We start from the raw sequence: 17,107 nt of genomic DNA, 5'->3' as shown, positions 1-17,107 counted from the left end.
AAAAACCACAAAACTGTACAGCAGGATACTACTGGTATTTAGTTACAAATTAGTTTAAACTAATTAACTCCCTGCTGCAGAGTTATTTAGTTTACTCCTGCCTAATAGCACTGCATGTGTAGAAGAGAGACATTTACTGCAGAGCTAATTAGTCTACTCCACAGTAAAACATCTCAGCCAAGCTCTGACAGCTATTTTTTAGAACTCGGCTTGTATGCGCTTCATGTAGACAGGGCGAGATAACATATTTCATACAGCAATAACTTAAACCATACAAATCACACACAAAAAAACCTTCAAACTAATTAGCTTTCCAGAGGTTAATTAGCCCAGGTGGAACAGCTCACTAATGTGGCTATACTGATAGCTAGTCTCTGCATTGTGCCACACTACCCTGAAGGACAATAGTCAGCTTTCCATTTCAGACAGCCCAAGTAAAAAAATCTACATAAAAAATTAAAAACTAGACACAGTTCTTCAAATCAAGCACTAAACTGAAATGCTAAAAATGCTACAGATCAGAGTGTGCCTCTCAAAGTACAGTAATAAAGTAACTGGGCATAGTTTCTATGGTCTTAGGTCAAGAACTATTTTTACTGCTTAGCAGGTAAATGGTAAAAGTTTAGTACTGTTGTAGCATTATTTATTTAAAAATGTATTCCCTCCCCTTCCCCAACCATTTCTGACTTTTTCTCTCCCTCTCTATTCCCTATAGATAAGTATAAGTAAGCTAAGATGTAGGATAAGCTGTAACATTTTACGTTAGGTAGTAAGTTTTATTTTTCTCTCCCCTCTTTGCAAACAAGTGTCCTGCTATTTTGATATAATTATTATGTTTGTATTGATTTTTTACTGCTATTATATTGTGTGATTACTGTTTTAGGCCTATATGTAAGTTAGCATAAGTCATGTCAAGTTTCCATCTTGTAATGTCAAGCCTCCATCTTATCCCCATGCCCAGTTGTGTAACCCATGACTCACACCTACCCCTCCTATGTAACTTGGTTCCTGAATGAATGGGGATGAATGAGGCTGCTTGAGAGACAATGGCAGTAGGTATAAAAATAGCTCCCTCTGAATGACCAAACCACCAACACCAATACCTGGACCAACGACCCATTGGCCCTTGGAACCACCCTCAACATTCAAGAAACAAAAGATGAGGCAACCCACCATTGTGCCAAGGCTGCACATGCTCAGTAAGAACACCTGGAACCCTCTGGAACAGGACTGACATTGCCTGGACAAGCCCTTCCCATAGGAGATCAGAGGTAGTCTGCCCCATAAAGGGGTAGTAAAGACTGACTCCTTGGGACGCCCTCTCCATTTGGACCAGCACCATGCCACACCACCTATCCACCCAGATGCCCTGCCAGCAACCCCACCTCTGGACAGCACCTACTGGACAAGGACCCCTTTCCAGCCTGGATAGGTAACTATCACCCCCACCCCCTCTTCAACCAAGGACTTGGACTCTGCTTCTCTTCCCTACCTGGGCTCCAACCCTTCCACTGAGTCTCTTTCTCCTGCTGCCGTTGTGACTGTGAGTGAGTGAGCACCTAATTGATCTGTGTGTTTGTATATGTGCAATTGTGTCACACCCTCCTGTCTAACAGCATAATATTGAGATCCTGAGAGTTGGCCTGACCCCACAGGGCAATACTGTAGTAGCCTTTTGGAAAAATTAGGTATATCAACAAAAGAGTAAACAACATTTCTAGTAAACCAATTCATGGCATATCCTTATGTAGTCCGTTACTTTATCTTCTTCTGAACACTCTTACACACTTTCAAAATATATCATTTTTATACTTCGCATAAATCTATGTCTGTTTGATTTTAATTTTTCAGTTGTTTATGGAGACCATCAGTTAGAATTAAGAATGCTTTTTGCCATATTTACTCACATACCACATGCAATTTTTCCCTAGATATCAGTTCCCCTAAATTGGGTTGCATGTCTTAAGCAGGGTTTTCTTCACTGGAACAGCAGCATGGAAGAATGCAAGCATGGAGACACTGCTGCAAGATGGCTGCTCTACTTCTCTCTCTACCAGCCCCAGGAAAGGAATGAGTGGAGTTACCCTCTCACAGTGTGGCGGCGACGTGCCTCCACAGGCACGAGAGGAGGTGATGGGGGTCTGCGGGGCACACAGAACCCTGAGGCAGAACCCCGGAGGGGGAGACTTACCCCCGGAAAACTCAGTAGAGCCGGAGCCGCCATTACGCCGATTACTGAGCCAATCGCAGCAGCTGGCATGGTCGCTGCGGGAGAGTTTAAAAACCCCATCAGCACTCGCGGGAAGGGGGAATGAGAGAGAGGGAGAGAGGGCAAGCAGCACGCCTGCTGCTCCTGCCGGGGAGAGGCATAGGTTAGGCTGTGCCATGCCAGCGCAGGAGGCAGGGCAAGCCTCCAAGCCTCTGCCGGAGGAAAACAAGGGGAGAGCCCCGAGCTCTCAGCAAGCAGGGAGATACCCGTACTCCCCTGTGGAGACAGAGAGCAAGGGGAAATAGAGCTAGGGAGGGGTGCAGAACCCCCTAGAAGGCATTGGGCAAGGGAAGGCAGCTCCATGGGCCACCCAATCCCAGAAGAATACTACTTCTAAACAAAGATAGGGCGAAAAGGCCCAAAGAGGTCCAAGCAGGACCAAAGGATAGAGAGAGGAAAAGGGACGGGCAGGCTGAACTATACCGTCTCGCTCGAATCTCTTCATGCCTGAGTCTGACGGCGGGACAAGCCGGTAGAAAAGTGAAGACTAACATCCTACCAGTCCAGGATCGGTTGGCGAGTGGACGTGGTGTAGGGGTGGCGGAGCCCCATGGAACATCGCACGTCATAACTGTGAGTACACCCGTGTCAGGTGAGGAATCCCTCTGAGAAGATCTCCACTAGGACCCTCCCATAAGAATTTGTCAGCAAAGTCGTGGCAGATGAGACGAGGGAAGGGGATACCTCACCAGCGGGTGGCTACATATGTAAGACCACCATCATCACACACAGTCACTTCAGTCAGGCTCGCCTGCAATCAGGATCTAACCATAACTGAAAATTTCTCTCTCCTCAGTTTACCTTCCCAACACAAAATGGTATATGAGAAAATATTGTTCAGGGTTGGTTTATCAACTATATACCATCTGATCCATTGGCCAACTCTAAACCAGGATTAGAATATGACAAATTATGTCCCAGGATTGCAATATTGCAATTGACACATTTTATCATGGATCCCAAAGAGCACATGACCTGTCATGCTACACGTGCATTGTAGGACTTGCAGTTTTTGGCAGCTGTGATAAAATTTGTTAGATCCCAGTTGTACATCTGCTTGGGTATGCAGCTGGCTGCACATACCCACTCAGGCAGTAGAAGCTGGGGATAAGGGAGCATGTGTGCCTCTGACAGCATGTGTAGTGGGCAACTGGGGGCAGGGGAGCAGCCTGTGGTGCCGAGCTGTCACTAGCACACACACTACTGGCTGCAAGCATACTGAGACATGGGCAGCTGGAAATTACTGTGTTAGTGAGTCCCACCCCACTTTGGGGATATTTAAAACCTCACTGTGCAGCCCAGTATTGAGCTATATAGCACAGCTTTAAGTATCCCTGCACAGAGGGAACCAATGGGCTCCCCACCATGCCAGGAAGCCCCACCATGAGGCCAGCATCAGGGTGCATGGTGGTGTTTTAACATGCCACATGTTGAAATTAAACAAGCCAGCCACAAAGATGTTCCAAATTAAATAGAAAGAAACATCTCTGTCAACAGTTTGTCATTTTTATTGAAGAATACACTCATTTGAATGTCTGGCATGCTACAAAAAGGTTGCAGGATGCTTACCTTTAATCTGCAACAAACATAAGGACAGGAGGGAGCTTAGAAAGTTAAATCAAAAACAGCTCACAGATGTTATGTGGTATTCATCTAAAATGCCACTCACTCAGAATTTGATTACTTCTGCTTCGATTTATAGAGATTTTAATCCAACGGGAATGCTCATAGAAACGTACTTTTGTAGTTAAAAGTGTATGAGGGAAGGACAAACATTTTTCAGAACTTCTGAAAGTAGTAGCTCTTCAAATATAGGTATTTGTATAAAAATTTGCTAGTTTCACACACAATGATTCTAATCACTTGTTCATCTTTGTTAGCCTGGACATGGCTGAAGGAAATGTCTAGGGAAACTTATTAGGAGGTACCTCAGCTTGTATAAGATTTTCCCATCAGACCCATACAGCTTCTCATCTTTCTAGAGCCAATTTTAATGCATGTATTCAGAAGATCCTCTTTTTATATTCCATGAAGCATAAAGAGATGAAATGAAAGAGATGAAATAATCTGACTAGGAGCCACCTGATCATTTTTCCATTATTTTCCCAAGAGTTAGAGGTAGGCTATAACAGCATCATCATATACTACATTCTGATGCAGATAAACACGTAGAAACAATTCTGCTTACTATTTTTTTCAGATAAGATAAATAGTGATGTAGAAATTTTGTATGAATTATCTATTACATATTTACGTATTCCTTCTTTAGATTTATATTCCACCCTTCCCAAAAAAGGCTTGGAGTAGCTTATGGTAAGAGACAAAGTAACTTATAAAAGCAGGGAAAAAACAGAATAAATAAAACAAATTGTCCAAACAATACCCCAAAATGTAAAACATTCTACCCCACCCCACCCGAGTCACTCCTGCTCATCTGCCATTCATCTAAGAGCATCCTTCCCCGCTCCCCCGACTAATCCAACCTGAAATGTGTCTTATTAGAGTGCAATACAGCATGAAGGCTATGAATTAATTGAAGAAAACATTAAGCACTTCCTTTCTCTAACCCAGATTTACCTGGTCGCACTATTTTATAAACACATAGTCATTATAGATTAAAGTAGTTCTTTTTAGCTCCATGAGAGCCTAATTTAAAGCTCACGGAAACCGATGGAAAAGCTCAATAAATTTCACAGAGCTTTGCATTGGGCCCTAAATCCATGAAATCCTTAAAAAGAAAAAAAAATTCAAGCATTTCCAATGTGTTAGAGAGGTATTTTCATCTGCTTCAGCCTGTAGCATACAATAATCAAATCTTAAGCCATTAAAAACATTTTGTACCTTACCCACACAACATTTTATCAATGATGGACACAGAATGAGAACACATTTCATTTTATATGAGTAACACAAAGCATGTTTTATTTAAAGATGCAGTGACAGCCTCATTGACTTTTTATATGACTGGATGTATAATAAACTCTAGATAGTATTAAAAGTAATGTTTTGGGACTATTTAAATTTAACTGAGAGAATAGAATAGAATAGAAGAATCAGAGGTGGACTTGGCAAACCATACTTTACTTGCAATTAAAACAAAAAACACAAAAATTAGAGTTTGTAATGAAATCTGGTAAATGTTTTTATCTATTTAATAACTGAAACAACTTTTTTTAAATGCACATATTACTGATTTTTCCCATTAATTAGCAAACAGGAAGTGAATTAAATTCTTTTCACCAATCCCAAATTTGTTCTATCACTGCCCTTTATAAGTACACAATACATTTAGAAAAGCCAGGCACACAAAATACATGTTAAGAGTTTCACTTTATGCGTGTTGCCTTTTCAGAAAGGTTATTCACAGTCATAAGCCACCATACATGTATGGTCTTCTCACTATATCAAGGACCCTTCCACTCTGTGGATGTCATGGAATCACAAAGAAGCAGGACTGGAAGGGGCGTCCAGAACTCATCTAGCCTAACCACCTCACTGAAGCAGGATCATCCCTATCCAAACCATCCAATACAAACCGGAATCTAAACTCTATGTAAAACTACCATCAACCCTGACACAACACAGATGTAACACCCTAATCTGCTACAGGTAAAGCAGGGAAACCAGGGCAGCCAACATCCTGCTTCTGTGAAATGTTGCCAATATATGCTCAAGAAATCCTGGGTAGAGGGTCATGCTCCTCCTCTCCCCCAACACACACATAAAGGAAGGCAAAAATTCCCACAGTCTGTACCAATCTGACCATGAGGTAAAATCCTACAATCACCACCAAAACATCCTGTGAGGAAAGCAAAACCCAAATGTCAAGATTAGATTTGTCCTTCCTGATATGTGTTTTCCACCTTCACATAAATTATATTGACTGGAACAGAAGAGTAAAAATATAGGTCTAGTCCTCTTCTCACTTTCAGCAGTGCAAAATCATTGCAACTCCACTATTATATATATACACAAAAGCAGAAATCAAGAGAAACATAACTAATGTGCATAGAGCTCTATTCATTTGAACAATGGGAAAGTAAGTTCTATTTTACTATTATCTATTAATTGTGTTGTGGTTGCAGACAGAAGCTCACAGAAGGGTGGAGGCCCTTCTGTGCTAGACAACACTCATATACAATAAAACTTTCAAAACCAGTCAAGTTCCTGGTCTACATCCCACTGAGTTTCATTGTATCATATACAGAACTGACGTTCAGTGAGACTCAGAGGTGTAGGTCATTTACCTGGTTTTTGAAAATGTTACCCATGATGAAAACTCTTTGACCCAAAAAAATTACAAGCATTAGTTTTCACCTTGCCCACCTAATCTGAACTGAAAAGATGGTGCACACGCACATCTGGTTTAAATCCAAGTCATATTTGCAAAATAAACTAATTGTTCTAGTGAGAGGATAAGTCAAGAGAGCACTGACATCCTCCAGGTGACACACCTGTCGTTGCTGAGAGTGCTGAGGACAAGTTTCACAAAGCCTAAAATGCAGAACAGGTCCAATTAAAAACTCTTTCCTCCAACCACTAACTGACTGGAAGGAAAATGGCAGCTTCCAAAACACTACTTTGCATGGTGGAGGATGAGGGATTAAATTTGACTTAATTGAAAATGGCTGTGAAATGCAGTCAAGGCACCCTTTGTAAAAAGATTAATCCGTTCTCAAAATATTTTCATGACAAAAGGGAGATGGATGTCAGCCTGGATCAAGATTGCCAAGTGCATGCAAATGAGACTAAAAATACATCTTCAGGGCACAAAACAATTGTTAATGCTCTCTTGAATAAACTACTGTGACATTATGGATATGCCCAATAGCAGGATAAAAATAAGTCATCTTCATGTATCAAGTGACAACCAAAGTTGAGAAAAAGATTTTAATGCAGGGGTCAGCAACCTATGGCCCACAGAGCTTTTGGATTGAGCAGAATTCAGTGGCAGGGTGCTCTATCCCCTGCACTGTGCTCATCAGCTGCCCAAGCCTCTGGCAGAAAAGAAGCTTTGCTTCTGATGCAGGGCACTTGGGCAGGAAGCTCCAGCAGAGAGTGGTTTTCGCCACATCACAGCTGAGCCGTGGGGAGATGCAGCAGTGGCAGCTGTGTTCTAATGTCCGCCTACCTCCAACCCAAGCTAGATCATTGCAACCCTCCCACTGGAAAATGTTGTCAACCTCTGGCTCAATGTATTAGAGTATTTTAAACACACAAATTGACCAAGTACACTTTTAATACCATCATCAAGTAGTGATGTTTGTTTCAATTCTCCCTAGAAACTAAAAAGCTTTGGGACAAAGCAACTGACTGCAGATCAGTTCCTCCAAACCTGCGAAGACTGCTGGAAAGCTTCTACACTCAGGATGACTACAGGAAGCACAAGGACCTACTTAAAACTTTACTGAATTACAAAGGCCTCCCCTCACTGCATTCACAGAAGTTTAGGGCTGGAAGGGACCTCATGAGATCATTGGGTCCACATTCGAACAAGGCTAAAAATTGGGACCTTTAAATACACTTGGCTCCTTCCATACCACCATAAGACACAAAATCTCTTGCAATAATTATGACAAAGATTATAACTGGAGGTGGCATAAATTTCATATAAATGAAATCATGACAGGCTTATTATTTATCCTCATTTGGTCATATTAGAAGTATGAGATACTGATTTCCCTTGTTTCTTTTTATCAAGGGTAGCTATAATTACTAAGCTATCGTAAAGGGCGTTTATGTTTGTTTGTATGTTTCCTCACTGTACACAGGGCCATAAGGTATACATAAATTGTACAGCAGGAGTAGCAACTAACTACAAAACCAGTCACTAACTTCCAGATACTAGACAAAAATATGCCATATACTGTGCTCTCTTACCATTTTTTGGAACGAAGAGCCTCACATTGAGGATACCCCACTTTGTTCAGAAAGTACAAGGAGTTTTGAGAAATAAGAAAGGGATCATGATGAGCCATATCCTAATTTGTACATTACCCTGGGGAGATCGTGTGTCACATTACACAGGATGAATAGCTTATTAATGCATTCTGAACAGTATTATTTAGCTATTAGCAAAGTTCAGAATCAATAAAATGTGTTTTCACTGGGTGTCTAAATATCCTAGGATGATTAACAAATAACAAAAGCAACTGATCTTGTCATCCTCTTGGAGGCTCCAAACCCACCTTTTTCATATACTATGGTTCCTGAAGCAGATGTTGCCATTTCTGCAGTAGTCCAGTCTTTCCAACATTGTATCTGAGATTATTCTCTCTCTCCTCTCTCTCTCTCCAGCCTACCTTTGTTAATTTTACCTTCTGAGAGACAGATATAGCAGTTTTGAGCAAACTGCATGCATTCCCAGGTTATGGATATTTTCCCCACTGCAGCTGCCTAGTCCTAGATTATAAACTCCCTTTCGCCTGATTTTATACAAGGGCTTGAAGAGGCAGTAGGTCCCAAAAATTACCACCACCACCACTGGCTGCACTTCAGGTCTCTCTCTCCCTACTCTGTATTAAAATACTCAGATTTACCAGCTGTATGACCCAATTTGTCTTTTGAAGACTTCTCTTTATCCTGGTAATTATCTTATTTGCTATAGCAATATAACTCTGTTTTGGGGTCAATTCCACTACTTGTATACTGAGAAATATTTCCATTAGAAAATAACACAGGTCTAAAGTTTTGATAGTGAAGACTACTGTTTAAACATTTCATTGGAGGGTATCCAAGAACACAGCAATTTATGCAGAAGTGTTCAACAGTGAATAGATATTCTTATTTGGTGTGGTCTTTAGTACTTGTAAAGTTTTAAATATAGGTTCTCTTTTGGTGGTTCAGAATCTGAACTGACTGCTGCATCATACTATCATCATCAAAGATAAGATTTTTCTTTCCTTCTAATCTCTTCCAGCTTTCCATCACAAACCTGTCTCTTGACACCAAATTATACACATCACATGGTTAAGGACCTCTGATCCACTTCTGGTACCTTAACACTTACTAGGTCTCAAGGCAAACGGAAGATCAAATGTAGAGAGGTAAATACATCCTATATTCTTTATGAATCAATGCATAACACTTTTTGCCAGTATCAAGAGCAACTCGACAGGCACCCAAGAGAAAACTTGAACTATAGCTACTAGAAACCTTAAAGGTAAGAAAACTGATGCAGTCAGTGATTTGGATAAGAATTTGAAATGAATTCAGCACCACCAAGAACCATCATACTTGAACTAATTTCCAGTCTTTGGGGATCCTGCCCTACCTTTTTAGCTAGAGTTCAACTACTGACAAATGCTAGCAAGAAGTAGGATAGGTGAAGAAGCAAAAATCACAGAACAGCACTAAATGTACCTTGCCCACTGGCCTTTCCCAGCTGATAAGAGAAAACCAGAAATAGATTAAATTTAAATATGAATCAGTAAGAACAGAGGGAAAGACTGAACATACCTCATACAATACCCCTGCTATGTATGCCTCCTTTCCACTAAACTAAACGCAACTCAACTGGACTATAAATTCTGCCAAGGAAGTTACCATGCTCCAGAGCCAAGCATCAAACATTCCATTTTTCACCTCTCTACCATAGCTGAAGGTCACCTTCTAGCCAGGAAAATTGCAAGTCAAAATGTAAAAGGATGTATTAGGCTGCCAACAGGACAGGCTGAGGCCACTTGTCACAAAGCCCACTATATTTTGAGGTTTTTATAAAATGTCATGAATCTTTACTTGTTTGTTTTACTAATATGGCACGTGTAATTTCAATGGATAGGTGCATTAAGCTGCATCATCTTTATATGCTTTGTGGTACTCAGAGCTGTCCCTAGGGTTGTGTGGGGCCTGGGGGAGTGGCGAGCGGATGGAGCCAGCAAAGCCAGTGGCACTTGGCAGCTGTGACGCATGGCTGCCACGGCAGGGCCTATATGGCACTGACCTGGGGTGCAGAGCCATCGCCCCTGAGGCTGTCACCCCAATTCGCACCCCCCCTGGACCACCCTGGTGGTACTGGATATAAAATGTATTTCTTATGTTGTAACAGAGCCAGGATTGCATGATTGTCACTCCATAGATAATGAATTTCTTTTGCACCTGAAGGATGCTCAGTCCCTAAGTGGCTGAAGAGAAGTAATCACTGAAAATTAGCATCTGACATGGGTATTGTAAATAGTCAGGCACATAGACCCTTGAGGACTTGTGGCACAAGATCCAAGCCTTTCCAGACTATGATAGATTTCCATTTTAAAAGGAGACACCATAACATGAGTATCATCTGGCAGCAAGCTATTCAAGGAAGGACATTTTTCACAGTGAAGAAATTGGGAGACTGTATGTTTTGGTAGGTCTGAAAGGATGCAAATATTTTCCTGCATAATTAGATCAGGAAAGACTTCTCATATGGTAAATGTACATTCTTGGGGGGCAGGAAATGATATGCACAGTAAGGGCTCCTCAAGAATCTAATGGATAATGTATGTAAAAGACCAGATAAAGAAACTAAACTTAAAAGCTTTGCCCCAAGAACAAGGTTTTAGTCTTTTTCCCAGGGGTAGGGAAAAGTTTAGGGCCTCAGCTAGTGGACTGAATAGAAGCTGCATTCTTGGGTCTAGGATACAGGATAACATCAGATCATCTTTCTGATATTTTATTTTGGTGGTTTATTCTTGTACAGTAGCTATGAATCTCAACATATGGTTACCAATTTATATTTGCTCTGTTCTAAAAATAAATCTTATCTTTTCTAACAAACATTGACAGTGATAACTGTGATCAAGAGCAGTTGACCATACAGACAGGCCTCTTCCAAGGCGGGGAGGTATCTATCTTTTCTGAGCACATGACCAGATAAGGGCATGATTCTATGAACTGGCAAAATCCCCTCTAAGAGCTGGCAAGACCCACGTAATACAGGTAAGGCTGAGATGCCAAAAAAAACAAGGAGTTGGTTACTGGTACATCTCAGCTGGTTCAGTGGCCAGGCAGCAGATGACAGAGAGGTTTGGGGCTGTAGCCCGGATGGTGTGGAAACACCCTGGGACTCTCTCTCAAAGGTGCACCCGGTCACATCTAGGGCCAGGGTCTGCTACACCACCAAAGCTCGTAAGTCAGGGAGATGATTCAGTAAAGCAGACTCAAAATCATCCTTTCTGGCACACATGGAAGAAGACTGCAACAATAATATCATGAGACCAAAATCCTACAAAGAAAACAGGAAACAAGGAGAGCATTACAAAAAAATCCCCTCAATCAATGACTGTTTTAATTGTGAATTATGGGTGCATGTTTTTTGTAGGAAAAAAGGATACCAACAATGGACCTTTGATAGCAGAACAGGTTAACACTGCTCTTGGAATTAAGGGGTTGTATCTAAAAGATCCTTGTTTCTGTGCAAGGTGGCATACCTAAAGATCCTTCTCTTAGGCCCAAAATCATTGGGCATTTATACATGTGCTCCAGGAGTTTGGGGGGCTGCTCTAATTAAAGTGCACATCTCGTATATCAGCATCGCCATGCTTCAAATTGGCAGTGGGGTCACTTTATCTAAAGCTCATTCGATGAGCTTTAAATAAAGTACCCCCACCACCATTTTGAAGTGTGGGAACACTGATACACGAGATGTGAGAGGTAGCTGGAGCATGGTAATTGCCACGTTCCAGCATACTCAATTAACTGAGTCTGCTCTGATGTGCTGGAATTACAGGACGTCAGAGCAGCCTCCTTGCTTGTGTATTGGCACTCATTATTCCCGATTAAGCTGACCCAACTTAGAATGATTCGCTATACAAGACAAAAACAGACAACAGATACATCACGTTCAAATGAGTCTGTGACACTATACATGGATTTAATAAGCCATATATGGCAAATACAGAAAAGATAGTAATGCTTCTAGGTTTTTGCACAATTTTTTTCACTTAATTTATATAACAGGTTTTCCTGCAGAGGTATTGAATCATATACAATGAACATAAGATCTAGAAAAATCTAGTGAAAGACATCAAATTTTCACTATTATATCATTATTATTTGAGAAGAGGAAAAAAGGTGACTACAGAATGCTTCAGAAATGTCATCCAGTCATACTTAAAAATGGGAATTTCAGTGCTAAAATGCAAGATCTATTCTTTCCTATTCTTACAACACAATTCAGTGCAAGTTATATTTCATGGATAAATATGACAAAAGCTGACCCTTAACTGGTATTGAGGAATTTAAAATAATTCATTTTTAACTTTTTATTTTCCCTTCCACATATAGTCATTTTGCTTTACTGTGCTAAATGTAGGTCTGCAGTGTTGGCTTTTTTCCCCTCACAAGATCTAAGGAAGGATACAGTGGTACCCAGAGCTTATCTATGTCCCTCCCAACTATACTGTTGGTCCAGTAAAAAAAAAAAAAAAAATCACCCACAAAAATTCATGTCTTTTGCCTCAATTCAAATGAGGCATTCATCCATTAATTTAAGATAATCATTTTAATGTTCATTATGAAAGATATAAGTTTAGTAGTGTTGGATTTCACCTAGGCAATCAGATCCACGTAAGCAGAGCAATGGAATCCATCTTGCTCATCCACAAAAATTTATCTGGAGCATCAAATCTAAAATTAACAACATCCATGTGGCTATTTGCATAGCTATTGCCCAGGCCACTTTAATAATGCATATACATCCCCCCCCAGTCCAACAATTTTTATTATTAGAGTGCACAGGTAGTCTCCAAAGTAATTTGTTCATTTAAGAACTGCCAGCATTTACTCTATCCATAATTAAACTTCCTTTATTTAATATTTATAGCAATTTATGAATGACAGTTACAACACCAAGAACATTAGAGCATCATGTTTGCATCACACTAATGGTGAAGACAATTCCAGTGCCCTGTTTCTCAAATCTCCTCTTTTCATGTGCTTATGATCTTTCAAAATATTATCATTTTAATAACATATTTATGAATATTCACTATAATGTTTCAGTCTTCAGGCTAAAATTTTTTACATCAAAATTTAAGGTTTAGAAAGTTTGGTAACTTTTTTGCTAATATTTTTGATCCTCTTAGCTATTCCATGAACCTCCTAGGGTCTTGCTCACAGGAAGCAGCTTGTAAGACCGGGGCCTTAATATGAAAGAGAAGAACTGTGACCCACATTGGGTATAACAGGTGCAATGCCAATGACTTCATTAGACGTTACATGTATATAGCTTAAAGTAGGCCAAGCTTAGGCCTTCTGTAATTCTACTGACTTCAATTAAGTTGCATTGACTTAGAGTATCGTTGAATTTGGCTCAGCTTTTTTTTACCAGGTATGCATTTTTCTAGTTTATTTTACTTACTAAAATCATGTAAGATATATTTTTAAAACATCAAATGGAAACCTACTTAAGCTATGATTCCATAATGAGCTCCACGTGGACAGGCCCCTGAGCTATTTCAGAAACAGGCTGACTTCTATCTAGACACAAGCCATTGATGTATTTGTAGAAAACTGAATCTGATTAAGTGCTGTTTGAAGATCACAAGTATAACATGCTATTTTCGACCAAACTGTGTAATGATATTTGTGTGACATCATAGGAAGAACTTTCAACTAATTTAATGTCTTTGTTTTTCTTTTTTAAAGACTACTTCAGCTAAGCTTAAGTGAGTACCAATGTAATATTAATTTTAAATGTACAAATTACAGAAAATGAAAAGTATCGTTTCCTAAAGTTATTCTGAGCCCCCTTTCTCCTTGTACACTTTTAAAGAATTAATGTACCTAAGCAGTACTTCATCTGTGATACACAGGCCACACAAGTGATAGGTGGGTTGGTTGATAGCATTTCTTCTCTACCTGGAAGTTAGGATAGGACCTTTAGAAGAGTCATGAACAAGTTCACAGATGGTAAGGGCTATCGTCCCTTTATTTATCATTATTTGGGAGCAAAGACTACACCAGAAAAAGGATGTTTGAATGTGGCTAATAATATGGAAAACACTGAGAAAGACTGGATCCATGTAACCTGTTGATACATGAACAAACTGGTAGCAATAGCATGTTAAATATATATAACTGTGGCTATGCATAAAAAACATCTCTCTAAATTTCTTGCCCGATTTGCAGTTTAAGCCCTATCTATCACACTACATTAATGCAGTTCTTTTATTTATAAATTTTAATTTCAACTAAGTTTTACAGTTAACTCCACGAAAACAGGAATTATTTCTCGCACACTTATGCCCACCTATTAAACAAGTCATTCCACCAAACAGCATGTTAGTAGCACCATCTGATAGCAGCCTGCTGTTGACTTAGATGTGTACTGAATCATAGCACTTCATACAATCAACCCCCCTAGTTATTTTCACCTTCCCCACAATGTTGTTTTCTCGTATTAAAAACACTGTCAAGCATCTGTTGGGTGGGGGGCGGGGGGCAGGAAATACAGTACATCTGATATACTTATGTCATAGCTCTTTTAATAAAAAGCACCACCCAAGCAGTTACACCTCCAAGAGAGCCTACCCCCACAGTATCTGTGTGATTTTAATGTTCACACACACATACACACACACGTACACATACATACAAACCACCACATATATACACACAGACACAACTATTTGTATACATATATGCTTATCAATATATATACATATGATAAACATGTATGCATGTGTATGTGCGCATATGTACGTGTGATTATATACATGTGTATATAGACTGACACACAATCGCACACAAACACATGCATACATATATCAGCCTCTACACACACATAGCCACATGCATACATATGCGCACACAATCGCACACAAACACATGCATACATATATCGGTCTCTGTACACAGTCACATGCATACATACGTACACACCCCCACATACATATGTATACACATATATATCAGAATCCTCTATATACACATACACATGTATGCATAGATATCTACGTATACATTGATCAATATCTCTACATGGACCCACACCATCACACATACACACGGGTCCCTATATACAAACACATACCCATGCATATTTTTAATACGCATACACATATACACTCCCACGCACATACATATCAATCTCCAGGTATACATATATACAATATCTATCCATCTGTACCCATCTACCAAGGACACATCCCTGTTAAAACGGTCCAGGGAAAGCAGGCAGGGCTCCCGCCCCGACTGTCACGTTGCAAGCGTCTCTGCACTTAACTGGGAACTACGGCTAAGACCAACGTAACGCAAGGAGCCCCGAGAGCCGCCGCGCCCAGTGCAGGCGGGCGGGCGTGCAGCGCAGGCCCGGTGACATCACAGCGCTCGCTCCCTCGCTCGCTCGGGGGCGGGACGCGGGATCCCGGCCCGGCCGCTCCCGCACAGACTGGCGCGGCCGGGGGGAGCCCACGTGCGCGCCGCAGCCAGCCCGGGTCACCTCCCGCCTCGTCCCCGCCCCGCATCATGCGCCGGGCACCAGCCCGCCCTCCCCTTCTCTCCCTCCGCCGGGCGGGCCGGGGGCGGCGGCATCCGCGGCAAGGACCTGTTGATCCAAGCGGCGGCGGCGGGCTGGGCTGGGCTGGGCGGAGGCTCTCGCCTACAGGTGACGGGCAGCAGCCGGGCGCCCCCTCCCCCCGGCCCCAGGACGAGGCCTGGCCCCGCCTCGGCCGCAAATGGCAGCGCCCGCCCCGGGGGCGCGTCCCGGGCGCGGGGACTGCGGCGGCCCGGCCCGGCCCGGCCTGGCCCTGCGGCGGGGGCGCCTCGGCTCCGCCACACCTAGCAACGGCGCTGACAGGACGCAGCCGCGGGAGCAGGAGGAAGCGGAATGGCTGCCGCGGCGGCGGCCGCTCCCCCTCCCCGGAGCCCTGACAGCCGCGCCGGGGCGGAAGCAGCAGCCAGCGTGCGGCGCCCGGCCCCCGCCCCTGCCAACTCGCTCCCCCGCCGCAGCCCGGGGGCGTCCGGCCCGGCCCCTGCCCCTGCCCCGGGCACATGCCGCCTCCCGCCCACGCCCCCTCCTCTCCCCTCCCCGCGGGGCGCTCACCGATGTGGTTGTCCTCAATGTGCTCGATGAGCTCCGCCAGGCTTGGGAAGTGCAGCCCGCAGCCCCCGAAGCGGCAGGTATTGGAGAAGAAGGAGGCGGCGGCGATGCCTGTCATGGTGTTACATTGAGATCCCCCTGCGGTGCCTGCTCTGCCAGCGCCGGCGGCGGCAGGGCGGGGAGAGGCGGGGGAAGGGGGGGAACGGGACAGAGAGAGAGAGATGGGGAGAGAGAGAGAGAGAGAGAGGGTGGGGGTGGGGAGAGGAGGAGGTGGCGGCGGCAGCGTCGGGAGCGGCGGAGGGGAGGGACGGGCTGGGTGGGGGGAGATGAGGCAGCCGCAGCTGGGAGGAGGGACCAGTGCTGCACTGTAACAGCTGTGCTACCCCGGCCGCCGCCAGCGCCTGCAGCCGGATCAGGAGACCCAGGCCGGGCTCATCACTCTCCAGGCTGCTAGCAACAGTTCCTGCCCTGATACCTCAGCGTGCCCCGATGCAATGCGGAGAGGTGTCCCGAGAGAAAGGGGGGGGGGGGGCATAGAATAATAATAAAAAGTTGCCTGCAACTTAACTTTTTCTTAACTCTCCTCCAACTTGTGTTACTGGGGGGAGAGAAAAACCAGCCCTCTTGGTTTTTTTCTTTAGTCCTGCCTGGGCAGATGGGGGATAGCCTTACCTCACTCTTAGCTGCGCATTACAGTATGAGCCACACAAATAGGCTGAGTGCAAGTTTGTAGGCAGACAAGGCTCTCTGGGTGGATGGGATCTCTTTTATTAGACCGACTGAGTTGTTGGAGCCAAGTTAGTTGCAAGCTTTTGGGC

General features: G+C 43.0%; 1 protein-coding gene across 3 annotated transcripts in view; it reads right to left on the bottom strand.

The window, feature by feature from the left end:
• JAZF1 (JAZF zinc finger 1) overlaps positions 1-16,568 on the bottom strand; it is a 334,740-nt gene extending 318,172 nt beyond the window's left edge. For 2 of the 3 annotated variants that reach the window (XM_059728891.1, XM_059728890.1), the window contains exon 1: positions 16,293-16,568. In XM_059728891.1, coding sequence (XP_059584874.1) covers positions 16,293-16,407 — 115 coding nt within the window. In that variant the 5' untranslated portion in view covers positions 16,408-16,568. The remainder of the gene's footprint in view (positions 1-16,292) is intronic. The other variant, XM_059728889.1, reaches the window with a different exon arrangement.
• Positions 16,569-17,107: the final 539 nt, after the last annotated feature.

This window comes from Alligator mississippiensis, chromosome 5 (genome assembly GCF_030867095.1).
Source record: "Alligator mississippiensis isolate rAllMis1 chromosome 5, rAllMis1, whole genome shotgun sequence".
Taxonomy (NCBI): Eukaryota; Metazoa; Chordata; order Crocodylia; family Alligatoridae; genus Alligator; species Alligator mississippiensis.
The sequence above is the reverse complement of the archived record's forward strand: the minus strand, read 5'-3'. Positions and strand labels throughout refer to the sequence as shown.